The 27,782-nt window shown below is 38.2% G+C and overlaps 1 protein-coding gene across 1 annotated transcript in view; it reads left to right on the top strand.

The window, feature by feature from the left end:
• The window catches only part of DMD (dystrophin), a 2,326,146-nt gene that overhangs the window by 1,678,014 nt on the left and 620,350 nt on the right, over positions 1–27,782 (top strand). The window contains exon 53 of the mRNA XM_036270045.1: positions 23,303–23,514. Coding sequence (XP_036125938.1) covers positions 23,303–23,514 — 212 coding nt within the window. The remainder of the gene's footprint in view (positions 1–23,302; positions 23,515–27,782) is intronic.

Genomic DNA, 27,782 nt, shown 5'->3' on the forward strand with positions numbered 1-27,782 from the left:
AGATAGTAAATCAAATTATTATTTCATAATACAATATAAGGCTATCAGAAAAATTAAGCATGATTTGTTCAGGGCATCCTCCCCAATGAGGACTATGCAGAAGATCAAATTATAGATTGCAAGGTTTGATGGTGACCCAAAGAAATGGAAGAAGAGTAATCAGGTATTATTGAAGGATGGTGCATTAATTAAGTGAGGCAAGCTAGATAAACTGCCCACCTTTACTATTCTTAGATAAATAGATCATTTCTCTCAGGTGATACCAAAGACATCCCTGGCTTTTCTTTTTTATTCCATGTAACAGCCCCCCCCCCCCCACACACACACATGGAGACTTACCTTCCTCCTCCCCCCTATTGTCTGTTACAGAGCAATATAAAACTAAGGTGTTAAGTAGATATAAATCAATAGTTGGAGCTTTGTATTAGTTGCATTGCTACTAATTACTCTGAACTGGGGTACTGAACTGGGGTACTTCATCGCCCAAACTCTTATAAAACAATTCTTTTTACAAAGATTTCCAGCCCTAGTGGCAATTCTTGAACTCACATCACAATAAATTCAGACCCAATAGGGATATAAGAAAGCCCTAGGAAACTGCCCTTTTAAGAAGTTACCCAAGGCTCAGTCAGGTTAATTTCTCAGGTGGCTAATGTTATGTACCACCTCTTTTTTATTTTAATTTCAGAAGAAAATATTTTTTTCTGACTTATCCCAAATTTCTGAAAATTTAGGACTCAGAGCCTCTAGGAACTTGTGTTGGAAACGGAAACTTAAAAGAGATGTAGAGTCAGAGACAGAGCGATTGATAGGTATATAGACGTATACATAAAACAGAAATATACATGTATACATATAAATACATTGTTTAAACCCATAAAGAAAAATATGCACTGTTTAAGATATAATTTACAAATATAAAAAATTTTCTCTCAATTGAAAACAGCATGATAAACTTGAATGAAATAAGGACTCTGAAAGCAAGCAAATGTCTCTCTCTCTTTCTCTCTCTCTCTCTCACACACACACACACACACACACACACACACACACACACAGAGCTGTACTACTCAGCACTGAGTTACAGTGTAAAAACCAATTCTCGACCCAGGTAAATAAAAGTTTCATGTTCTTTCTCAATCTTTAATTTTCTCCTTTAGATTCATTTGGAAATGGTAATCACATGTAAGGACAAGTATCACTACCTTATAAACAGTGCAATATAAAGGATCAGATAAGAATAAAGTAAAAATAAAAGGTACACACACCTTCACTAAAGACCCAGATCTCATGGCTTAGTCCCAAACCCTTTGTACTCTGCATTCACCCCTTCATTTTATTCTCCTTAGAGCTACAAAGGTAGGAGCATGACTCACATACAGAATTTCACAAAGTTTGATTTGAAAAACCTCCTCAAAGTGGAGAGAGAGAGAAAGAAACAGAGAGAAACCAAGATGTAGAGAGAAAAGGTGAAATTGTATTGTTTGAGCAGAGATGGAAACTGAATAATGATTTTGGTTACTAAACACTTTGAAGGAGAGCTTTTATTTCAGCTTGTAATTTGGTTATCACAGGAAAATTATTAATAATCTAAAATAAATATTTTCATAATACTAGATAATACTATAAGGGTATTAATTTAATTTTTAGAGGGAAGTTGTTGATAATGGTTGATTTATACCTACCACTATCACAATATCTGTGAGGAATCCTGGTCATTGCTGAAGCTATTTTTTTTTTATATTCTTTAGACTTTCTCATTGTTGGTTAGTTTTCACAACATAGAAAGTTTCATTTTTAAGGCTAAAAAAAAAACAATGATGAGTGGAAGAACTATTCAGCACAGCAGTTTATAAACCAATTAGGACGATGATGTCCTAGATGGAGCTTTTCGTGAACCTTTCACATTAGCTATTTCAGCTTTTTTTAATTTTTTTTAAATATTCAAAATGAATAGAATAACGAAGAGGCTATGTAGGAAGATTTGGACTTGGGGAGAAAAGAACACCTTTCATTCGGTTCCAAATAACAGCTAGCTTATTAAGCAGCAAGAGACAGAGATTTAGTATAAAAAAAAATAATAAAAAGGATGTAAAAACTAAAGCAATGAAATTAGAAGGTCGCTAATACCATTGAGGCTGGTAGCATGGCAGGCTCACATCAGGCCTCTTTTGTTCTGAGAGATAACTATACTAACGTTGAACTCTTGCTAATGCCTGTCTTGAGAATCGAACGTACTTTATCTGTGTGTACAAAAATGCCTAAGAATTGTCAGTCTGTTCCCTACTTCCATGTCTCTGGATCTATTTTGTTCATCATTTTTTTGTTGTTATTGTTCATTAAATCTCCACGGGAACCTTAGAGGGAGGGGTGGAGGCAGGAAAAGATAAACCAAAGAACTTATATGCATATATGCACAACCCATGGACACAGGTAACAGTGCAGTGAAGGCTGGGGGTGGTCAGTGCGGGGGGAAAAGGGGGACATCTATAAACAAAGATCTTAAAAAAAAAAAAAAAGACCACCCCATAGTATTATACAGAGAAAAATGCCTAAGGACAAAGCTATTACCTAAACTAGATTCATATTGAGCGAATCTGTGTACAAATTTTTAGCTAACATATATTAGTCAGTGTGCATGCTTTCTACTACTTCATACCACAGCTATTTATAATTTTCAAGAATAACATAGGAACTGCTCACCAGCCAAGTGAAAGGCATGAGAGCATCCTTGTCATTGGAGCCAATATTAGTTCTTCTATGGTGACTAAGGTAAAGATAAGTTTGTTTCAAGCTGGAACTTTCCACCAGCATTAGTTGCATGTAATAAGTAAGTGCTTTAAAATAGACCCTGGAAGGTAGGCAAACTAGAGTCTGAGGCAGCCAAGTAGAATATTGATGAACTCAAAGATAGTGTAAGAGCGGAAGGGAGTAGTTTTGGTGGAAATAGTTGAAAAACAGGAAAGATGACAGAATTTAGGGAAAAGAAAACTCTAGTGATTTCATAAGTAATGAACTCCTTTTAATAATATGATTAACAGTATAAGTACGGAGTAATTCACTTTCTAACCTGATGAGTAGAATCTTCTGGTCTAGTCATTTTACAAAATTTTTCATTTCAGCATTTGTATCATAAATTAAATGTCAAGTGAAAGCCTTCTACCCTTTTTGACTGACTGGGCTTTGTGATATATTGCCTAATATTCTTCTTTCTAGTACCCTACTTCTTCCAAGTCTTTGCTCCCACAGTGAGGCAACTCATATCCCTTAAGTTTTCTATCTGATTTTGCTTCTTTAGTGGCCAAAGTGAACTTGACAGACATTTCTGTCATTTCCTTTTATACCTAATCTCTTGTGGTCCACACTCTAATGACTTCACTGAAGCTATCAGTGACCACTCCAGAGGTTCACTTTGCATAGTCTATGGAACACTTCTCAACCTTCATCTCTAAAGCCTTTGCCTTGAACACGGGGACAGTACATCCACATCAATGTCCAACAGCAACCTTTCTCATCATTGTGTGATGCAAAAGGGGTCCACTTTCTTATCCTATTTATTTATCTACAAATTACTCAAAAATCAAGGCAAAAAGAACAAAAAAATCAAGCCAGTAAGACTTCTCAACAAAAAGGTTTTAAGGTAAGAATTTTCAGATATTACCTGTAGCTAGAAGGGGCATACCTTACTGAAAAACAAGGGTCACCGTCCATTAGTTCCCTCTTTTCCTGTGAAAAAGACAAGTCATTCTTTGGCAAGGCCAGAACTTCCAAGACCCCCTTTAAAGAATTACAAGGTTTTTATAACCCTATTCATTTTCCGTCAAAAGCGGTCATGAAGCACTTATCACATACCAGGCAATGCATTCTACTCAAAGCAAAGAATTTAGGCAAAGTCCTGTACATTTGCTCTTCTAAATATTTTACTAAGATGTTCTTATCTTTCTTTTTTTTTAAATAATTTTTCTTTATTGGTTTTAGAGAGAAAGGAAGGGAGAGGGAGAGAAAGATAGAAACATCGATAAGAAACAACATTGATTGGCCGCCTCCTGCATGCCCCCCACTGAGGATTGGGCCCACAACCTGGCATGTGTCCTGACCAGGAATCGAACTGGTGAGCTCTTGGTGCATGGGCCGATGCTCAACCACTGAACCACACCAGCCAGACTGTTCTTATCTTTCAGCCTACCATCCACCAGAAGGTTTTACTTGAACACCTATCCTAGCATCTTATTCAGTGTTTCCATATCTTTTCTTGCCCTCCTCTTCAATCTACTCTCTAATTAGCAGCATGACTTGTGTTTTGAAACCTAGATCAGATTGTGTCTTTCCCCTGCATGAAACCTTTTAGTCAACTACCATTGCACCGAAGACAAAGACCAAAATCCTTACCATAGCTCATACTGCCACTGGGAGATGTGCAAATCCCCTCTTTTAGCTTTTCTTCCTAATAAGTGATGCATTCAAACAAGTGGATTCTGCCCTGACTGGTTTTGCTCAGTGGTTAGAGCGCTGGCCTGCAGACCAAAGAGCCCCGGGTTCAACTATGGCCAAGGGCACGCACCTCAGTTGTGGTTAGTCCCCGGCCCCAGTTGAGGTCGTGTGGGTGGCAACCAGTCTCTCTCACATCGATGTTTCTCTCTCTCTCTCCCTCTCCCTCCTACTCTGTCTGAAGATAAATGTAAAAATATCCTCGAGTGTGGATTAAAACAAACAAACAAGTGGATTCTATCTTGGAGACATAGATTCTAAGTGCATATGAATATTGAATTAGGTTGTTTACTTATAAAATGTGTATTACTCCTTACGCAGCTTTGATTTTGTATATGTTCTAACTCAACCCAAACACATAGTAGATTATTAAGAAAAGCTTTTTAGTGAGTGAATACTGATAGACAAAAGAACAAATCAATGAAAAAAAAGTATGAAAACAAATCGTTATCAGTAAATCAAATGACTCTTTATAACAATTTATCAGAACAAAAGTATAATCTTGCTTAAGACCAAGTTCAGGCAGTGCATGCATGTCTTTGTTTTTGTTTTTGTTAAGAGGCTTTTATTTTAGTCCAGCTGGTGTGGCTCAGTGGTTGAGCGTCGACCCATGCATCAAGAGGTCACCAGTTCAATTCCCATTCAGGACACATGCCCAGGTTGTGGGCCCGATCCCCAGTCGGGGACAGGCAGGAGGTGGCCAATCATTGTTCTCTCTCATCGGTGTTTCTCTCTCTCTTTCCCTCTCCCTTCCTCTCTCTCTAAAATCAATAAAGAAAAACATTAAACCGTTATGATCTCACTTATTTGTAGAATAGAATGAATATAATAGTCTGAGGAATGGGGTAGTGCCAGACACGTGGAAGTGGGGTACAGACTGACATTCCCCAGAAGAGGGGGTGGTGGGGGAGAGATAAACCACAAAAATTATATGCATGTATGCATGAACAATGGACATGGACAAAAAGCTGGGGACAGGGCAGGGAGGGAGGGGAAGGGGGGAATCAGTGGGGGGAAAAAGGAGAAACATCTTTAACAAAAGCAAATTAATTGAATTAAAAAAATGTGTTATCAGTAATGGGCATTAAACTATACCACATTTAAGAAAAATTGTGTTAGACCTTAAAACTAATATCTGTATTTATGATCTTTTGAATACATAGTAAAAAATAGGTGTTTTATATTAAGTTTATGCTATATGTTCATATCAAATTATATATGTGTTAAATTAAGCTTAAGGCTATTTTCTTAAAATAACATCAGAAGTAAAATGTCAAAATTTCAAGAAAAAGAAAAAGAAAAACATTAAAAAAAAGAGGCATCCATTTTATATCTCATTTTAAAGATAATAATACCTTATGTTTGCTGACAGCTTTGCAATTTATAAAGCACTTTTCACATAGATGACCTCATTTTAAATTTTTCTATTTTTTCTTTTATTATGTAAATTCTATTGAAGAAGAATTTCTTTTTAAAATTAAGGCAGTTACACTATTCTCTTCCTGTATTTCTTAGCCATGTTTCACCAAGGTATTGTCTCACACCTGGCTTTTTTTTCTCTGGTGTATAGTTATGATATACCCAGAGGTAAATGGAAATAGTGACAGCCACATATAGAATTTTTTGTTGTTTCTTATAAACTCAAGCATTTTATTTTAGGAGCTGCTGTGCTATTTTAGGAGTTGCTACGCTAATGTTCAAAGATTATTTACATGTTTTGTATAAAACCCTTTTCTCACTTTAATTGGGATCATTAGAATAGAGAAGGACTTACTTTTTATCTTCACCGTATTTTACATCGTTTACTATAACATTTAAGAGTTACTGAGGTTTAAATAAGCAAAGATTATATCAAAATATGGCCAGGGAACAGCAGTTGAAGTCTTTCATTCACTTTCCTTTCTGGCTTTTTAGCCAATATTTTAGTCTAAAATATATTTTATATCACTGAGCCTGTGTTTGTCTTAATAACAGTACACATGTCAAATGAACTGGAATTGATTGATCTGTATTTATTCTTAATCTCACATTTTGCTCTTCTGGAGAAACATTTAAAAGAATCAATTGAAGCTGTACTCCATTCATTCATTTGCTCTCTTCCCCCTTAAGACCGAAGTCCCATTTTCACAAAGTCTAAAAAAATTTGAACATGTACTTTATTTTTATGACATGGACTAAATGTGCTATTTGTTTTGTTTCTCTGTTGTATGTTTGTGATTATTTTTGTTTTCGCAGTAGAACATAAATTCTTGCTTGTGACTTAAAGGTTGTGTTCACCTTTTCTACAGATTTATTTACACCCTCTATATGCCATACTTGTGCTGGGTCCTGAGTATGAAAACACATTCTGTCTCCTCAAGTAATTACCATTCAGAGGTCTACTTACAGACAGTAAATAGACAGTTGCCAAATAGTATAATCAGTGTGCTCAGAGGTAAAGCAAGAAGTGTATTCTAGAAGCCATAAGACAGGGTTATAAGGAAGGGGTAGTCCAGCCAGTGTGGCTCAGTGGTTGAGCATCGACCCATGCACCAAGAGGTCGCTGGTTTAATTCCCAGTCAAGGCATGTGCCCAGGTTGTGGGCCCGATCCCCAGTGGGGGGCATGCAGGAGGCAGCCAATCGATGTTCTCTCTCATTGATGTTTCTATCTCTCTCTCTCACTCTCCCTTCCTCCCTCTCTAAAATCAATAAAGAAAAAAATTATTTAAAAAAGAAAACATTCAGGGAAAAAATGACCTGCGGCAGTGACTTTTGAGCAGAGCGCTGCAGAGTGTAAAAGGGTAGAGAATATTCTGAGCAGAGGAAAATTAGAGATACACGTGAGACATCATACATATAGCAGACTCCAATGTGATTTTAAAGCTGTAGTACAAAGTTCACAACCGGCGATGGAAATAAAAAAGCTGAAAAAGTGGACAAAGGAATATATTACAAAAGATCTTGTAAGGTCATGAGTTTTTATTTTATTCTGAAAGCATTGGGAGGGTGACCTTAAAGACATTTAATGTGATGACAGACTCAGAATTTCATCTTAACAAAAAGAAAAAAAAAATGTTTTTATTGACTTTTTAGAGAGAGGAAGGGAGAGATAAAAACATGGATTGGCTGCCTCCTGCATGCCCCCTACTGGGGATCGAGCCCACAACCCAGGCATGTGCCCTGACTAGGAATCGAACCAATAACCTCTCAGTCCATGGGACGATGCTCAATCCACTAAGCCACGCCAGCCATCCCAGATTTTCATTTTTAAAAGCTTATCTGACCAGAGTTTTGAAGATGGATGGGGAGTACGGAAACTAGTATTAGAGCAGTAGTTCTCAGCCCTGGCTGCATATTAGAATTACCAGGGGAAGCTTTCAAAAAATGCCAGTGCCTGGACTCCACCCCAGACCAACTAAATCAAAATCTTTGGGAATGGGGCCCAGACATTGGTATTTTTTAAAACACTCTAGTTGATTCAAATGTGCAGATGAAGTTATGATTCACTAAATCAGAGAGCATTTTGAAAGCTTTTAATTAAAACAGTCTAGGGAAGAGACAACTGGATGATAGGTTAGAAGAGCGATTAAGAAGGGTGAATGATTACTTGGCATCTTGGTGAAAGAATAAGGGGGAAAGAGGAATCAAGTATGATTTGTAGGTTTCTCCTAGAATGACTAGGTGGAGGGCAGATGTGTGTCTGTGATTAAGGGAGAAGAAGGGTGAAGATGATGTGATCAATTTTGGATCTGTTGACTATGGAAAAGAGATGTAGTAGGGGTTTGGCAATGTGGGTATGGAGCTTGGGAGAGAGTTTGTAGCTTAAAACACGGATTTGACTATGATCGTCGTAAAGGTAGTAAATGAAGCAATATAAATAGGTAAACTTACAAGAGTGAGTGTGTAAAGTGAAAAGTAAAGGTCAAAAGGAAACCCCAAGGGGATAGTCACATTTAAGAGATGAGCAGAGGAGGCTGAGGAGTAGCCAAATAGGCAGAATAAAATAGAAAATAAATCTCACCATGTTAATCAAAAGGAGAAGGCTTAAAGGAAGGTTCATCAGTGATGGAAAATATTGAAAGGAGGACTGGAAAAAATAAAGACTCTAGAAGCTCCAATGCTGTAGTTACTTGAAAATAATTTTTATCATCTTCAAAAGGAATTTCAGCAGCAAAAGTAAGACAGTAGATGGAGAAGGATATATGAGGTATGGAGGTGGAAATGGTGAGTGTAGACCAGTGCTTCTTAAACTTTAATGTGTGCACAAATCACCTTCAGAAACGTGTTTAAAAATGCAGATTCTGCCCTGGCCAGTTTGGCTCAGCAGTTAGAGCATCAGCCCGCAGACCATAGAGACCCGGGTTCAGTTCCCATTAAGGGCATATACCTCAGTTGCAGTTTGTCCCTGGTCCCGGTTGGGGTCCTGTGGGTGGCAACCAGTCGATGTGTTTCTCTCACATCGATGTTTCTCTCTCTCTCTTTCTCCCTCCTGCTCTATCTCAAGATAAATGCAAAAATGTCCTCAGGTGAGGATAAATAAAGTAAAATAAAAATAAAAATGCAGATTCTAATTCAGTGGGTCTGGGGTGGAGCCTGAGTTACGGTATTTCTAAGAAGTTCCCAGGTCATACTGGTGCAACTGGGACACAAACCATTTTTGAAGTAGCTCTGGTATAAATCACTCTTCCATGAAGGAGAAAGACAGTGGATTGGCCAGAGAGTATAGGGCCAGAAGAAAGAATTTTTGTTTATTGTTTTCTTTGCAGATGAGGTTCTAGACTGACATTGAAGATGTAGGATGGGTGAAAAACAGAATCAGTTCTCTTAGGAGGTGGAAGCAATTGCAATACTGATTGTAGGGAGGGAATTAGGCATGGGTAGGAAACACCTAAACCTGCAGAGAGGAAGGGAAGGAAGGCTAGAAATAGTGAAAAGTCTGTCAATAGATAATAGCTGGCATTTTGCTTTTTAGCCCATAGATTTTTGTTGTTTTTTTTTAAATTCTTTTTTCCTTTATTGATTTTAGAGAGAGAGGAAGAGAAAGAGAGATGTCGATAAGAAAGAACATCGATTGGCCTCCTCCTGCATGCTCCCCTCTGGGGATCTGGCCCACAACCTGGGCATGTGCCCTGACTGGGAATCGAACCAGCACCCTCTGGGTGCATGGGTTGATGCTCAACCACTGAGCCACACTGGCCGGACTATAGTTTCTGTGCTAGGAATTGTTTTATATATATTTATTTTTATTCCTTAACTGGGATGGCTAGACTGTGAAGTGTGTTTGTGAAGATAGGAATAAGCCCACTTTGATTTTCAGGTACAACTTGAAGTTTTGGCATTTGTCAAATAAAATTTTGAATGACAACGTGTAAGGATGAAATTTAAGGTGTGTTCAGAGAACAAAAGAATGCCCTGTTTATAGATTTTTAACACATATTTATATTCCAACAAATGCATCAATTTTGATGTGCAAATTTACAGTGATGATTGAGTTTTATTGTCTGCTTCTATTCTGGTAAATCTGTAGTGCTGGAATTGTAATGGTACCCTTTAGCCCCAATTTACTTTCTTTGCTATTTTTTTTAAATGTTTGGTTTCAATTACAGTTGACATACAATATTATATTAGTTTCAGATGTACAACACAGTGATTAGACATTTATATAACTTACGAAGTAATCATCCTGCTAAATCAAGTACCCACCTTACACTACTTTTAGCTCCAATTTAATGAACTCTTTTTGAACCCTTTCAAGTTGTGAGTACTCTGTTTTCTACATTTGGCATCTAATTAGTTGATGGCTGAGGCTTGTCAGAGAGATGATTGTCCAGCAATACGTTGTATCAATATTATACCTAGATAGTTTCCTTCCTGTGTCCTGTGACCTAGGATTATAAACTGACTTATTTTTGCACAACTATAGATCAAGCATTTTGCCCAACTTCAAGCTTTCATCTCAACAAATAGCTCACCTCTGCCAAAGGAAGCCATTATTTGTAAAATTAATTCATTTGTTTTATTTTTAATGATCAAATAATATACTTCAAAATCCACCTGTTTATGTAATTAATAAAGTAGCTTCCATATTTCATTATGACTAGATGTGGGTATTTTCTCCAAATCTCTGATTCTCCAACCAGTGGCAAAAAATGCAGTCCTCCTTTTACTTTAATTCATCTTTCAATATGGGAACCAACACACATTTTTCTATGTTTATAACCAAAATAGGAGAGTGAGCTTTCTTCAGAGGACTGGCTCATTTTCTCTATTAGAATAGTCAGCATCCTGTAAAGGAGGTAATGTGGTTTGTGACAGTCTGTTGATTAGGAAATTAAGAGATCTGTCGGAATTTCATTTTCATCTCCTCTCTATACACATTGGGGGTGACTTTGAGCAAAACATTCTGTCATTTCCACTCCTATAAATTCTGTTTATTATCTTTTAAATGTCCTTATTCCACAGATGGTATTGTTTTATTTTCTTAAAAATATGTTTTTATTGATTTTTCAGGGAGAGAGGAAGGGAGAGGGAGAGATAGAAACATCAACATCAATGAGAGAGAAACATCAACATTGATTGTCTGCCTCCTGCACGCCCCCTACTGGGGATCGGGCCCACTACCTGAGCATGTGCCCTCACTAGGAATTGAAACAGTGACCTCTTGATGCATGGGTCGAAGCTCAACCACTGAGCCACACTTGTGCTTGCTGTGAGAGAGTATTTTATCTGCCATTTTATTTTATTTTGTTATTTTTCAAAATGATTTCTTTTTATTTTTTTTCTTTATTGATGTCAGAAGGAGAGAGAGAGGAATATAGAAACATCGATGAGAGAGAATATCAATTGGCCACCTCCTGCATGCCCCCCATTGGGGATCAGGCCCACTACCTTGGCATGTGCCCTGACTGGGAATTGAACCAGCGACCTCCTGATGCATGGGTTGATGCTCAATCACTGAGCCACACCAGACAGGATACCATTTTATTATGAAAAATTCACATACATGGAAAAGCTGAAAGAACTGTACAATGAATGTCCATGAACCCACCTTCTAGATTCTGCTGTATTACTTCATCCTATTATCTGCCTCTCAATCTCTATTATTTTCTGATGTATTTCAAAGTCAGTTTGGAAACATCAGTACTCTTTACACACCTAAACACATCAGTGTGCATATCATTAACTAGAACTCAATATCCATTTACAGTTATTTTTGTTTCTGTGCTTGTGGCAAAATTTACATAGTGTCAAGTGCACAAATCTTATGTAAACTGTAGTGGAGGAAACTTTTTCCTTCTTTCCTTGTAGGTTCTTTGGCTGGTTTAATAACTAAATTGATAGAAGACAGATTAACAAGAGAAAAACAAATTTAATTTCATATATACAAGAGTTCATAGAAATATGAGACTCAAAGAAGTAACCAGAGCAGGCAGCTTTTACATCTTTTAGATAATGAAACAATAAATTTTTGCAGAATTGACAAGACAAAGAAGTTTGGATTTGGGAGAAGAAATTAGTGAGGAAGTAACAGGGTTTGTTAAACAGCCTTGTGGGCCTGGAATTCCCTGTCTCAGGTGACAAGGATGCCTTCCACCCTCTTGGTACAGGGAGGCTATCTTTCACGTGGGAGATTCATTTCATGCTTTCAGGGGGACAAAGGTGTGCCAGGGTGTCGTCCTCATACTGGCTGTTTTTTTAGGTAACCTTAATTCAAAATAATCAATATGCCAAAATGGCATCTTTTGGGATGGCATATTCTGTTCCTCTTCAATACCATTTAATGAGCATTAATGACTTGGTACATCTGTTTGATGCACACCTCTATCAATATACAGAAAACAGCCCTGTCCAGTTTGGCTCAGCAGTTAGAGCATCGACCTGCAGACCAGAGAGTCCTGGGTTCAATTGTTGCTAAGGGCACTTACCTCAGTTGCAGTTTGTCCTCAGCCCTGGTTGGGGTTATGCGGTGGCAACCAATTGATGTGTCTCACATCGATGTTTCTCTCTCTCTTATTCCCTCTCTCCCTCCAACTCTATCTGAAGGTAAATGCAAAAATGTCCTTGGGTGAGGATAAAAAAAAAATATACAAAAACATATTATCACCCCGGAAAGGAAAGAACTTTGGGGTGTTAACCAGACTTCTTGTGCTGATCATTTCACAATATATACAAATACCAACTCATTATATTTTACACCTGAAACTAAAATAAGGTCATGTGCCAACTATACCTCAATAAATAATGTAAAATGGACATTTTTTTTTAGGTTGGCTTGAGTTCATTGAAATTGAATTATAGCATTACTGAATATAAGATTGCCAAGCTGAATCATACCAGTGGCCCTTCCAGGTGAACCATATACAGCTGTTGATATACTATTTGTTCATCCAGGCACAGGGCTGACAGTTCTTCCCAATAACCTTGCAAGGTGAACCTCTGTCTCTGATAGAAACATCAAGGAACGTGTATTTCACAGACTGTTAGAGCTGGAAAGAACCCCAGGAATTTCCAGTCTATCCCCACTTTGCTTTATAGCTCAGGATTTCAGAAGTCCAGTCGTGTTACAAAAGTACCTGACTGCCTGTTTTTACCTCTATGAACTGTGAGATAGCTAGCAGCCAGATACTCTGCTCAGGGCCCTGTGCCCATTATTTCTTTAATCTTCTCATTATTATTATCCCCATTTTACAGAGAGAGTAAACTGGGTATGAAAGTAGCGCTAAATATCTGATTTTTGTTATCTTCAAACTAACTTTAAATGTTAGAATAATATAATATAATATAAATATATATATAAATATATATATAAATATATATATATATCCTCGCCTGAGGATATTTTTGTGTTTATCATCAGATAGAGTGGGAGAGGGGGAGGGGAAAAAGAGGGAGAGAGAGAAAAACATTGATGTGAGAGAGACACATCCACTGGTTGGCACCCACATGACCCCTATGACCCCTACCAGGACTGGGGACAAACTGCAACTGAGGTATGTGCCCTTGGCCAGAATCAAACCTATGACTCATTGGTCCATGGGCCTACGCTCTAACCATGGAGCCAAACCAGCCAGGGCTGTTATATTTTTAATTTAGTCATTTATTCTGGGTCTGTTTTCCACAAATTTAAACTAAATGCTTGCCTGTTCCTGAATTCTAGCCTTTCAGGATTTAGAGAAGAACCAGATAACAAAATTTGTCATAGTGGCTAGGATTTAATCATGTGTCTGTAACTCCCCTCTCTTTTCAGCTTTTTGGTCCAAAATGTCTCAGATATTTTATTCTGTGGAGGAATGAACAGCAACTGCATTCCTCCTCTCCTGTTCCTGAATAGAGCAAATGTCCATTCACACTAGCTACCTCTGACTTCGTGGTTAGCATAGTTCCTTCTTCCTCTTAATGGGTTTAACTTGAGACTCCTTGCAGAGCTTAACTATAGATAAGTCTTCTGTAGAACCTTGTTTGAAGGCCTCGTGGAAATAGGAGGAACAAATCTTAATGTTCCCTATAATTTTGGTTATCATTACTTTCACTTTCCTTGGCTCCTTGTAAGTCTGTAACTATCAGACTTTGAGCCCTGGCTGGTTTGGCTCAGTGGTTAAAGCGTCAGCCCATGGACCAGCGAGTCCTGGGTTCGTTCCCACTAAGGGCACGTACCTCGGTTGCAGTTTGTCCCCAACCCCGGTTGGGGTCATGTGGGTGGCGACCACTGCATTTGTCTCTCTCACATCAATGTTTCTCTCTGTCTCTCCCTCACGATCTATCTGAAGATAAATGCAAAAATGTCCTCGGGTGAGGATAAAAATAAATAAATAAATGTCAAACTTTGAAATAGGCTTACATTGCTTAAGGTATAGTTGTACCCTAACTTTGTTCAAGAGCAGGATAATGATGGTTTCTTTATTTTCAGTTCTGTTCTTGATCATGTCTAACATTTTGTTCACTACTTGACCCCTCAAGGAATGGTGTGTTGTGATTCTCACATTTGTTCTGGTCCTAACAAATAGTTCAGAGCTCCTTGTCTTCATTTCAATTGGTATCATTTTTCTTACAGTTGACCAGAATTAAATAGATGCTACTCTTTACTCATTCATACGACCTCAAAAGGTTTACCTGCAATTTAACTCTTCCTGCTGGATACATTCTACCTGGAATTCTGGTGTACTCTGGGGAATTGCTGAAATCCACAGTGTGCTCCCCCTAGAAGATCACAAATGTTTTCTGATGACTATGATTCATTGTTGAAGCTTCTCTGTATGGAGAAGCAATTACACCTTGCTTTAATGTGGTCCCTGATGCTTTTATTCATTTCTGACTTTGTCTTCACAGCAATTCTTTGGCTATGCAATGATCGTTTCAGTTTTTCCGTTGAGGAAATTAAAGTTGTGGTGAATCAACATTTGCAAAATAAATTGCCAAGATTTTCCTCTAAAACTTAGTCCCAGTAACTTCTCATTCTCAGACTGAAACTTCAGTGCAGAAACTGCAACAGAGCTCTTCTTTGTTCTGTTGCAATGTATATTCAAAAGGCAATCATTTTGTTTTTGTACATAACAGTTTTCCCTGGGAGAGATGTTGTGGGAATTTATATCAGTCAAGAATGTATATCGATAATCAAACATAGCTAGCTGAAAAACTTGAAGTGATAGATTGGCAAGTACTCAATCAACTGAACTGTTTCTTTCTCTGCAATATTGTGGTTCTTGACATGATTGCTGTGTTTCCAATTTGACACTTTTGGAGATCTGTAAATCAGGACACATGCTGAGTTCCAGTCTGTCATCCTGAGTCTTCGCAATGGTTATTTATTTCCTTTCATTATCCAACATCTACTTCCTGCACAAATCAGTTGAGAAGCTTTCCATGATGGACCTCCGAGAGAAGAAATGCACACATTTGGATAGCTCTTCAATTACCAACATGCACAGATTGTCTGAGTTTATATGCATATATTTTATTATTATTTCACTGTTGTATGTCAGATGAATCTGGTATAAATGTAAATCTAACAGTATGGGCTCTAGTGACCAAACACATTGCCATAATATATCTTTGGTCTATCAGTAATATCCTGGATGAAGTGCTGCAAGTGTGGTAAAATTCTATAGTTTGAATTGTTGCCCAATTATGGACAATTATCATGTCTATTTGGTGTCCAACTGCCACAGTGGTCCAGTTCCAAGATAACAGCTTCTCTTAGATGATCTTCATATATTATGTTTACTTTCATTCTTTGAAAAAAATGGAATATATATAAAACTTCTAAAAATGTTTGTGTATGTTTCTGCAGGGTCTACTCTTAGGACAGCTGAATCACTCAATTCCACTGCCTTGTTTCTTTTGTTAAATAACTGAATAGCTGCTTCATTACTCTCTATGAGCTGCTTTGTTTCTGTAAGCCTAGTCTGGTTCACTGTCCAGTGAGTATTTCTAAAATGTTCCTTATCCTACAAATCTAAGGTCTAAGCTGTATCATGTCCTTTGCCAAACCATACATCTCTTATCATCATTTATATCTACTGATGTGATGCATACTTCACAGGTTGCAACCCTTTTGAAAAAGATGAATTTTGCAAAGTTGTACGAGAATATATTTTATAAGTCAAATAATATTTATTTACATTCTTATTGGAGTACAACATACATAAGGAAAAGTGCATACATTATAAATGTCTAGTTTGGTGAATTTGCATAAACTGGATACATCTGTGCAATCATCACCCAAATCAAGAAATAACCAGAATCTCAGAAGCCCCCATCATGTCTCTTTCAGTGACTACCAGTCCCACAAGAGTAACCACTATTGTGACTTCCACACTATTCTTCCTTTTTCCAGTTTTTGTACATTATGTACATGGAATAAAACAGTATGTTCTTGTTTGGGACTGGGTTCTTTCTCTCAACATTATATTTGTAAAATTAATATATATTATTGTATGTAGTTGTAGATATTTCATTATTGTTGCTGGATAGTATTCTATTGATAAGTAAACCACAAAGTATTCATCCATTTTACAGTAGATGGGAATTTGGGTATTTCCTGTTTGAGGACTCTTCCAATGTAGTACATATCATTTGGTGAATGTAAGTATGAATTTCTCTGGCACTGCAATGTAAATATGCAATACCTGGGAGTGAAATACAAGTCAAATAATATTTTAAATACACTTGATAAATTGACTATATAGGGAAATCTTATGGTGAATCCTTTTGCAAAGGAAATGATCTCTCCATAATTTCTTCTATGCAGAATGGATTCTCACATATGGTTGATTATTTCACAAGGGGAGATACATCTGCTGTCTGTCTTTCTAGTATTCATCTAATTGTACTTACATTAATAACTGTGATATTTAATTGTTGTTGTTATCCTCTAGAACTCAGTATGTTTCAACATTTGAAAATGCCCATAAAAATACCCTTATCCAACACGTATACATATGTAGTTTTCAATACTAGTCAGTCTAAAATTTTATTTAAAGGACAGGCTGAAGCCCGGCCAGTGTGGCTCAGTATTTGAGCATTGACCCATGCACCAAGAGGTCACCATTTTGATTCCTGGTCAGGACACATGCCCAGGTTGTGTGCCTGATCCGCAGTGGGGGGCATTTAGGATGTGGCCAATCAATGTTCTCTCTCATCAATGTTTTTATCTCTCTCTCTCCCTCTCCCTTCCTCTCTCTAAAAATCAATAAAGAAAAATAAATAAATAAATAAAAAGACAGGCTGGAGCAACAAGACATGCCAACAGATTCTCTCTGATCTACGTTTTTTTAAAGAATTTTAGACAGAGAGATCACTGATTAATTTTAGCTCACAGGGTTCCCGCTCCATACCATTTACTTTATGGATTTTTTAATCAAATGAAAATATTCTACTAGTAAAAATGTCAGTGAAGTTGTTGTATACTAAAAACGAACAAACAAATAAACAAACAAACAAACAAAAAAAACGGTTGATGCGAAGGCCTTATTCGAAACAAAGGATGCCCAGAGAATATATCTTTAATTGTAATGGAGGTCATGAAAAGCAAAAGGAAGATAAAAAGGGAAATATAAAAGACTTAAACCAGTGTGCAAATTTAGTAAACTTGGAATGCAATAAAGAGACTGATTGCTTTTCAGGAAGACCCAAGATCCTGGGCAACAGTTAACTTTGGAAGTTGCATTTTTACATTATTATAAAGAGGAACCATGGATAATTGAAACAGTCTACACGTGAAATTTATTTGACAGTTATTTAAAGTATACTAAGTGCCAAACACTGTTTTTTTTTGTTTTGTTTTGTTTTGTTTTTGTTTTTTTTAAATGAATACAACTCTGACTTAGACTAGGTTCCCCCAGAAGCAGACCTTTGAACAATGATTTGAGTGAAAGTGATTTATTTGTAAGGTGATCCCAGGAAGTACCAGTAGGGAAGTGGGACAGTGAAATAGGGAAAGGAAAGAAGCCAGTAATTAAACCAATTATTGAGCAGGTTATTGCTGTGGGCAACTATGAGTGAAGTTTGGGAAACAGAGAAAAACACACCTCATAGTTGTCACCCACAAAGGGTGATTATCTTCCAGCTCTCATCCATCATTGGCTGATTTATTTGTCAATTCCCTATAGTAAGATTTCTATGGCTTCACTAAAATCATTTCCTGTATGGTCTTCAAGGAATTCCATGTGGTCAAAGGCAGTGAATCTTTCTGGCATGGGCTTTGGGGAACCTGGCTGCTTGGGCCCAAGTGTTGGCTCTACCACTCACTATCAGTATGACCTTAAACCAGTTCTCTAACATTGTCTCTATTTCTTCATCTGTTCAATGAGGGGAACAGCAGCAACAACATAAATAACGATACCTACCTCATAAGATCATCATGATGATTAAATGAGTTAATACACGTAAAGAGCTTAAAACTACTTTAAACCGAGTAAGCATTCAAATAAATGTTCTTTAATATGGTTTTTATCATCTCTTGTGATATCTATGACATTTAAAAGTGTTTTTGAAATTCATTCTTGTCCATGTTTCTATGAAAATACACTTTCCAAGTATTCTTCTTGCCTCTCTAGTCATTTTTCATCTTGGCTACTTTTGCTACATGTTCTCTTTATGTGTTATATTTTCTAGGACTCTATTTTTAACCCTCTGTTCTGCTTCATCTATACACCATATCAATGAGAATACGTTCACATTTATGGCTTCCATTTGTACTCTTCTGTAGTGATTTGTAATCCTGGATTTCTCTCTCAGGGTGGGGCAAAAGTCGGTTTCCAGCTGTGAATATGTGAAACACAGAGTTCATTCTTGTGTTATTACTAATTAATTATCTTATCATTTTTCATACCAACAGCTGGAAATCTACTTTTGCCCCACCTTGTACAGCTATGCCATAGCACCTTCAGTCCATCTGACTACAATAATAGTCCTATGTGGATGATCCCCAAAACCTCCCACTGAAGCGGTGCAAGATTGAACTCATTATCTTTTCCCTGGAACTGCTCATCCTGGATTCTTGGAGTAGATAATGAATAATACCTCTATCTAACAGGCACCAACCAGAAGCCAGGGAATCTTAGACTCCTTTGTTGACCCAATGCTTAGCATAATGCATGTGATCTAGTAGATGGTAAGTAAAATGGTTACCAGCAGGCTAGCTGAATGGATTGATGAGTAGCAGTACACAGAGGAGTAGATCGATTGTTGTGTGAGGCTGTGGTCTGTAAATGTGTCTAGTTAAGTATTATCTTATGATCATGTACAGTTGAAGGTCAAGGATGAGAAAGCACACCCTTAGGAAGATGCACAACCTAATGACCATTTTATCTTGCTACATTACACAGACATGGCTGCTTTGGGATGAAAATACTCATTGCTGTGATTGAACAGGCATTCAAATTGTATGTTTGTCTGAAAGAATGGTTTAGGCTAATAATGGTCTAGGCTATAAAAGTTTCTTCCTTTTTCCATAATTAAGAAATATCTACCCACATAATAGGAAAAATTGCTTTTCATGCCAGGTGATGGCCATTTTAAAAATATGCATTATATCTACACTATTGAAATGGAGTATAGAATGTATAAAGTATTCACTAGCATGCATATGAATGGCTTACCATATTTATGTAAGAAGTACTAGGCATTCTAAAAATTTTCTTAGCCTAGTATAGAATTAAGGCTGATTAAAGCAAAGGCAAATGAGGATCAAAGACTTTTTAAGGAAATACAATTTCATTATTTTAAATTACATATAGTATATGACAACAGGCTAAGGGGGAAAAAAGTTCCAACTATGCATAATAAAGTAGACTGCTATGATAAATTGGAAAGAAAAAACGGTTTGTAATTGGAATATCAGTTCTATGGTATTCTATGATGGAAAAATAGTTCAAAACTCTTAAAAAACATTTTTATTTACATTTTAAACAGTTTCTTATAAAACATTTACACTATTAATTTTATAAACTAAAGATTAAATAGAAGAATAATCAATAACTAAAAATCTCAATTATAGCAGGTGCTGTACTACCCAGTGGGGGCAACAACAATAATGAAACAAACAGAAAAGAACAGTGTTCAAAGATTATAAGGAAAGACTGACATTGAAACAGAGGCTGACATGTTAACTGAAGTTGGAATATGATATGTTGACTAGTTTTGCTACACATAGCAAACACCCAGACAGAAATGAACCCGATAAAAACAATGAGTGCCACTCACTTGGTTTTATGTATTCTAGGTACCAGAGTCTTGATTTCATGTCACAATCACTAGTCTTGTAGTGTCTATCTAGTCCTGATGGTCATTTACAAAATATCTCAAGTCCTTATTTAACTCATAACTTTATGGAGGCGACAATAGGGTTAATGAAAAAGAACTAAACTGACATGATGAAATAAAAAGCACAATTTTATAATAATATTTTGCTGGATTTTTTTCCTTTTTATTGAATGTATTGGGGTGACACTGGTTAACAAAATGGTACAGATCTCAGGGCACAATTCTACAACACATCATCTGTACACTGTATTGTGTGTTCACCACCCCAAGTCAAGTCTCCTTCCATCGCCATGTATCCCCCCTTTACCCTCCTCCACCTCCCACCACCGCTCTACCTCCAGCATCCCCACACTGTTGTCTGTGTCCATGAGTGTTTTCTCTCTTTTTTTTCTTTGCTCAATCCTTCCACCTACCTCCAACTTCCCATCCTTCCCTCACCAACTGTCAGCCTGCTCTCTATCTATGAGTCTATCTCTATGTTGCTTGTTAGTTCATTTTGTTTAGTAGATTGCACATATGCATGAAATCCATGCTGTATACATTTTACTTGTCCACCCATAGCCAGTCTTTGCCCTTATCCACCCTGCTGTGTACTCTGGGAGGCTGATGCGTGTCATCATAGATCTCTCATGCCCGCTGGCTTCCAGTTGGTTTAGCCACTGGGGATCCCTAGTAGGAAACTGAAGAGAGCAGGGTGAGTGAGGTCAGGATATTTATTCTCCTAGTTGCCTCCCCGTGAAGTTGCCTCGGGCTGACTATGTCCCTTGACAAAAGGTTACTGCTCCTCTGAAGGTGGTTTCTCTTCATAATTCTTGGCTTCTGGCCATTTCTCCCTCCCCAGAGAGATGTCTTGTGCCTTGTTTAGTAACAGCGCCACTGCTGCAAGGCCTGGTTCTTGTATTATCTTTGGTGATTTTCCTACAGTCTCATTATGTTGGAACTTGTTCTTTAGTAAATAACCCTCTCAGACTATTCGGGCTAGATTACAGAGAAACATGTATATCAAACTAAGATATTCCAGAGGATGGTGGAGAGACATTGAAGGGTTTAAATGAGAGAGTGGAGTGATCAGATCTGCATTGGTTCTTACTCTGTCGAAAGTATAGACGTGACATTGAAAAACAGAGACTAGCCCTGGCTGGTTTGGCTCAGCGGTTAGAGCGTCAGCCCACAGAACAGAGAGGCCTGGGTTTGGTTCCCGCTAGGGACACGTACTTCAGTTGCAGTTTGTCCCCAGCCCCAGTTGGGGTCACGTTGGTGGCAGCCACTTGATGTGTCTCTCTTATGTCGATGTGTCTCTCTCTCCCTCCTTCCCTCTCTCCCTCCTGCTCTGTCTGAAGAAATGCAAAAATGTCCTTGGGAGAGGATAAAGAAAAATAAAATAAAACAAAACAAAACAAAAAAACAGAGACTAATGCAGACATGTAGGCAAAATATAATAGAGGTTTACGGTGGTGATATGTGGAAAGAGGGACGTTCTGTATGAGAGAAATGTGTAACCAGTTATATATGGCGTTCAGTGAGGCTTAGGGAAGAATCTAGAATGTCTGTCAGGTTTCTTACTAAGGGATAAAGTAGGTGGTAGTTTATTACTTGTTTTCTATGGTTTTGTTTTTATTTTATAAAACCAGCATGAAAAAAAAAAAAAAGATAGTATGGTTCTGAATGAAAAGAAAACAATGTGGTATTTCTGTGGGAAGAGATAAACCATAGAATTTTTACGCACATATGTGTGAACAAGGACATAGACAACAATGCTGGGGTTGGGGGGCAGAATTGGGAGGAGGGTGTCAATGGGGGAAAAAAGAGAACCATCTATAACAAAAATTAATTAATTAAAAAAAGAAAATAGTGTGGACATTTATTTTTAACATTCTAAAATGAAGTACTTCAGAGCATAATCTATAGGCCGTCCTTGTTCATCTTTGACTCACAGTGATACCCGAAAAATAGCCTCTGTAGAAGCCTGTCATACTTACAAAATATATTCAGCATGAATTATTAGATATTGTTCCAGGAAGTTTCCAGAATGCCTGTCCACTCTCAGGTTGCCCCAGAAGGACCCTAGGAAAAGGTTTTAAGAGCAAGTGATTTATTTAGACGTTGAGGAAGGTATCAGTAGGGGAGTGAGGAAGTGAGGCAGATAGGACAAGACAACCAATAAAGGATGCTGCATTGTCAAGAAGGTCACCAGTGTGGGCCAATGAAGCTTTATCTCACTGGGAGAACTCTGAAACCCTTGAAAGACACATGCCTCACAGTTATCTCTCCTAGCGTCAAGGGGGTGTAGGATATTTAGATCTCAGTGCCTGCTACCATTAGTCATCACTTGCAGGCTGCTCCTGGGAGGTGAAGCAGGAAGAGGGGAAGTGTCGGGTCCCTGGTGTACCTAGCATGCCACTTAGATAGCAATGCAAACTGTGGCAACACAAAGCCTTCAAGGAATGAAATGTCAGTGGTGGTATTAGAAGTCAGACTGTTAGATGCTGAAGAGGTAAGTGTGAGGTCTTTGGGGTATTCTGCTAAAGAACCTTTCTTTTTCTTTTTTTTCCTTGTTGTTTTTTTTTTAATCCTCACCTGAGGACATTTTTGCATTTATCTTCAGATAGAGAGAGAGAAACATCAATGTGAGAGAGACACATCGACTGGCTGCCACCCACACTACCCCAACCAGGGCCGAGGACAAACTGCAACTGAGGTATGTACCCTTAGTGGGAACTGAACCCGGGACTCTCTATTCCATGGGCTGATGCTCTAATCCTGAGCCAAATCAGCCAGGACTAAAGAACATTTCTAAAAGTTTATTCATGTTTGGTTCTAGGGATTGACAATAGGCAGAGGTAAATTTTTGCATGTACTACTAATGTTCTAGGTCATCTGGGAGATAATTTAACAGAAACCCATGTTTGCCATTGAAAAACAGCAAAGAATTCAGTTGTTGGTCATCCTAGCTATAACAAAGTGAACAATTTTTAAATGAGTCATAAAATGGGAGATATTTGAATGTTAAATTGAAAATGTTTTCTTGAGGCTAGCATTTGCTATAATGCATTTATTTTCCTTTTATTCCAGTTGAAAGAATTCAGAATCAGTGGGATGAAGTACAGGAACATCTTCAGAACCGGAGACAGCAGTTGAATGAAATGTTAAAGGATTCAACACAGTGGCTGGAAGCTAAGGAAGAAGCTGAGCAAGTCTTAGGGCAAACCAGAGCCAAGCTGGAGACATGGAAGGAGGGTCCCTACACAATGGATGCAACCCAAAAGAAAATCAAAGAAACTAAGGTTAGAATCAAAGATATATTTTTGAAAGTCAATACTGGGTACACTGGATACAGTTATCACAAGGATTACAATGTAATGATTTTAATGTAAATTTATTAAAAGAAAATTATATTTGCCTGGCCGTGTGGCTCAGTGGTTGCGCATTGACCCATGCATCAAGATTGCTGGTTCAATTCCCGGGCAGAACACATGCCCAGGTTGTGGGCCTGATCCCCGGTAGGGGGCATGCAGGAGACAGCCAATTGATGTTCTCTCTCATCGATGTTTCTGTCTCTCTGTCCCTCTCCCTTCCTCTCTATCTAAAAATCAATAAAGAAAAAAAATTTTTAAATAAAAGAAAATTATATTTAAGTTGAAATTAACAGTAGACAAAGTAGAGATTAGAAAAAAAATGATGACTAATATCTACCTTAAAATTAATTTAGTTTAATAATCTGGATATAATGGGCTGGTTTTCACATTGTACCATCTTTTCAAACTACTTCAAAGTTGACATATATACTTATGTAGGAACATAAAGTCAATCAGTTAATTTCTTCGTAGAAAAATTAACAGGTGTACTTTTTCCTACTTTATTAAGGGCCCTGATGGAGACGGGAAGGGTAGGAAAAAGATGAAGGAATTAAGAAGTACAAATTGTTAGACTGATGAACCTCAAAGGGAAGGGAGGAGGGAGGGCGGGATGAGATAAACCAAAGAACTTCTATGCATATATGCATAACCAATGGACACCAACAATAGTGTAGGGAAGGCAGGAGGGGGGAGGATTGGGGAGGAGGAGGTCAATGGAGAAAAAAGGGGGGGAACATCTGTAATACATTCAACAATAAAGATGAGTTTTAAAAAAAAGATAAGGCCAGAGATAAGGTATATTCTCACTTTCTCCTCCCATTCTCTGACCTCCAACCCAACTATTCTTCGTCTTTCTTTTCTTCTTCCTCCACTTTCCCCCAAAACTACATCGCATTTTTGTCCATTAATAGTTCATACCTCTTCTGAACAAAAGAAAGAAAAAAGGAAAAGGAAATAAACTGTGTTTGACTATGTTCTATCAAGCACCATGCATGCCACTTGACATGAATTTCATTCTTTCAAACCTTGTCTTTATGGGGCAGTTTGGAAAGACCTTCAATATTAAACAAAGGTTACCCCGTAGGAAATTTTAAACAGGGAAATTAATTGGTGAGAACTTGGTCTGATTGAATATTTGATCAAAACCTTCTATCGAGTTTTTCTAGCAGAAAAAGGCCTTCTGCTAAACAAGTGTCTGAATCTCAGATTAGCCAGGTCATCTGAGAAAAAAGTCATTTCGTTTTCTTGGATGAACTAGCTTCCATTTGTGAGTTAGGCAGAATTTAAACTAGCGGTTCTCAACCCGTGGGTTGCGACCACTTTGGGGGTTGAACAACCCTTTCACAGGGATCACCTAAGACCATCGGAAAACACATATTTCTGATGGTCTTAGGAACCGAGACACCGCTCCTCTATCTGTCTCCAGGTGGGTCCGCCACATGCAGATATGCCCACATACAATATGGGGAACTGTATCAAAGGGTCGTGGCATTAAGAAGGTTGAGAACCACTGATTTAAACTGTGCTAAGCTTATGCATATGCACTTACACTAAGGTCACATGAGCAAGAAACCCTGACATCTCAATAGCTTAATATAGCACAAGTTAATTTCTTGGTTGTGTCATAGTCCAATAGAAGTTGAAGAGCGCTTCTTGGGAGGTCTCCCCCAAATGGTGACTGAAGATCCATGCCTTTCCAATTTTGTTAAACTATCTTTTTTTTTTTTTCTATCCTCACCCGAGAATATTTTTGCATTTATCTTCAGATAGAGCAGGAGGTAGAGAAGGTGGAAGAGAGAGAGAGAAACATCGACGTGAGAGAGCCACACAGGGCCGGAGACAAACTGCAACCAAGATACGCGCCTTTAGCGGGAACCAAAACCTGGACTCTCTGGCCTGCAGGCCGACACTGTAACCACTGAGCAAAACCAGCTAGGGCTAAACTATCTTTTTTTTAACTCACAGCTGTCCAAGGTCACTGCAGGAGAAGAGAAAGTGTGGTCAATACATGGGGTTGTATGGCCAATGCTGGAGATTGTATACATCACTTCCACCCACATCCTGGTCACCAAAACTTGTTCCCAATTTAATGTCTGGAAGAGCAAATGTGAATAGTGAGCTAGTGAGATTTTAGTCAGTCTCTGCCATATCTATTTTTTCAAAGGACCTCAACTAATATGAGGACAACGTTTTTATTTATATGACAAGAATGTTAGAAAGTTGCATAGGGTTTTACAGACTTATCATTACCTCATTTGGATGCAACGTGTAAATAAAAAAAAAAAAAAAACCTCATTCTTTCATGAGATACATGTTACCACTGAGATTTTCTCACTTGGATGACCATAGATGAATTCGGAATTTCTATTGATGATTTTCCTAATTCCTGGTCTGACTATGTGAAATATAGATTCGATGTGGTTATTCTTTTTTTTTTTTTATCCTCAGCCAAGGATATTTTTTTTTTTTGCATTTATCTTCAGATAGAGCAGGAGGGAGAGAGGGAAAAAGAGAGAGAAACATTGATGTGAGAGAGACACATCAACTAGTTGCCACCCACATGACCCCAACTGGGGCTGGGGACAAACTGCAACCGAGGTACGTGCCCTTAGCGGGAACCAAACCTGAATCTCTCTGATAATGGGCTGACACTCTAACCATTGAGCCAAACTGGCCAGGGCTATATGGTTATTCTTAAAGGCTCTGGTCTTATCCATAAGGTACTCAGTATGTTATACCATTCCTTTTTCCTCTCAAAAAATTTAAGATTCTATGAATCTAACAGGTCATGGAACAAGGTGGTTAATTACTGAGGAGGAATTGACAGGGAAAAAGAGTTTAGACTGAATCCCTGGCTTAGATGAGGGGAAGGAGAGGTGAGAAGTGTATCGTGACAGATTTGTTTAGGAAAAGAACACTCTGGAAGATGGCAAATGAGAAATAATAATCTTAAAACCTATGAGAATCCTAAAGTGATAGCAAGAATGATTTGGATTTAATGGCTCTCAGAAAAGGAAGGAGCATTAAATAAGAGACAAAAATAATTGCAAAAGAAAAAATGAGATTCCAAAATGGCGGCGGAATGAACAGAAGCTACACAGACCATCTCCCAGAACCAAATTGGAATTACAACTATAACACAGACAAATCGGTGGGAAAAAGCAAGAGAAAAGCAGCTTGAGAGGACCATGTAACCAGGGACACTGACTCAATCCTGGAAGGATTGCAAAGGCGCAAGACGGGGGCTAGGAGCCCACGGTCAACAGCTCGGCAGCAGCCTCAGCTGGGAACAGCGCCCTCAGGTTAAAGTCCCAAGCAGCTCCGCAGCGCAGAGCCAGGAAAGAGGCTAAAAAAGCCACAGCCACTCACCTTGGACTCCGGCAGAGGAAGGGCACACTGGACTGGAACTGTGTGGGGAGACTCAGGATTTGGAGGGCACTCAGAGCTTTTGCTGAGTTGCTGCCCAGCAAGACAGTGGTCATCTTGCTCCTGCCCAGGGCTTTGGGGAGAGGCAGCAGCCCCTCAGAGATCCAACCACACCCTGTGGACCATTGAAATGCTAATTGAGGCCCTTTAACAACCAGCATCTGCCACCCCTCCGGAAATCCCCTTATGCTGAACACCTGAGGGAGTTTTCCAATCAATTGACAACCCCAAACCTATCAAGTAACATGGACTGCTAGCCTCCAGGCAAAAAGCTAGAGGATAACAGTACCTTTCGTGGGCTATGAACTTTAACCAGAAAAGTAAGACTTGACAGTGGTGTTTAACATGGGTCCTCCCTCGCTCATCTAAACCAAGGAGAAGGAGAAACAAACAGCAGAACAGCAACACCCACAGGGAAAACTTGACAGGCTCCAAAGCCCACCGTGAGAGCCAAAATGGTGAAACACAGAAACAAAAGCCAAATGAAAGAACAAGAGATCTCCACCAAAGATGAGATCAATGTGGTGCAGTTAGGCAAGTTAACAGAGCTAGAACTCAGAGCTATGATCTTGAGGAAGCTCAACAGCATGAGTAAGGCCATAGAGATGCTGAATATAAACAAATTGGAAATTAAAAACCACCAAGAAGAGATAAAAAATGACATATCAAAAATGAAATTGGAAGGTCTAAAAAGCAGAGTAGGGGAAGCTGAGGAGTGGATCAATGAATAAGAAGACAGGGTAGAAAAAAATCAACCAATCAGAAAACCA

Source organism: Molossus molossus, unplaced genomic scaffold (assembly GCF_014108415.1).
Source record: "Molossus molossus isolate mMolMol1 unplaced genomic scaffold, mMolMol1.p scaffold_m16_p_2, whole genome shotgun sequence".
NCBI lineage: Eukaryota > Metazoa > Chordata > Mammalia > Chiroptera > Molossidae > Molossus > Molossus molossus.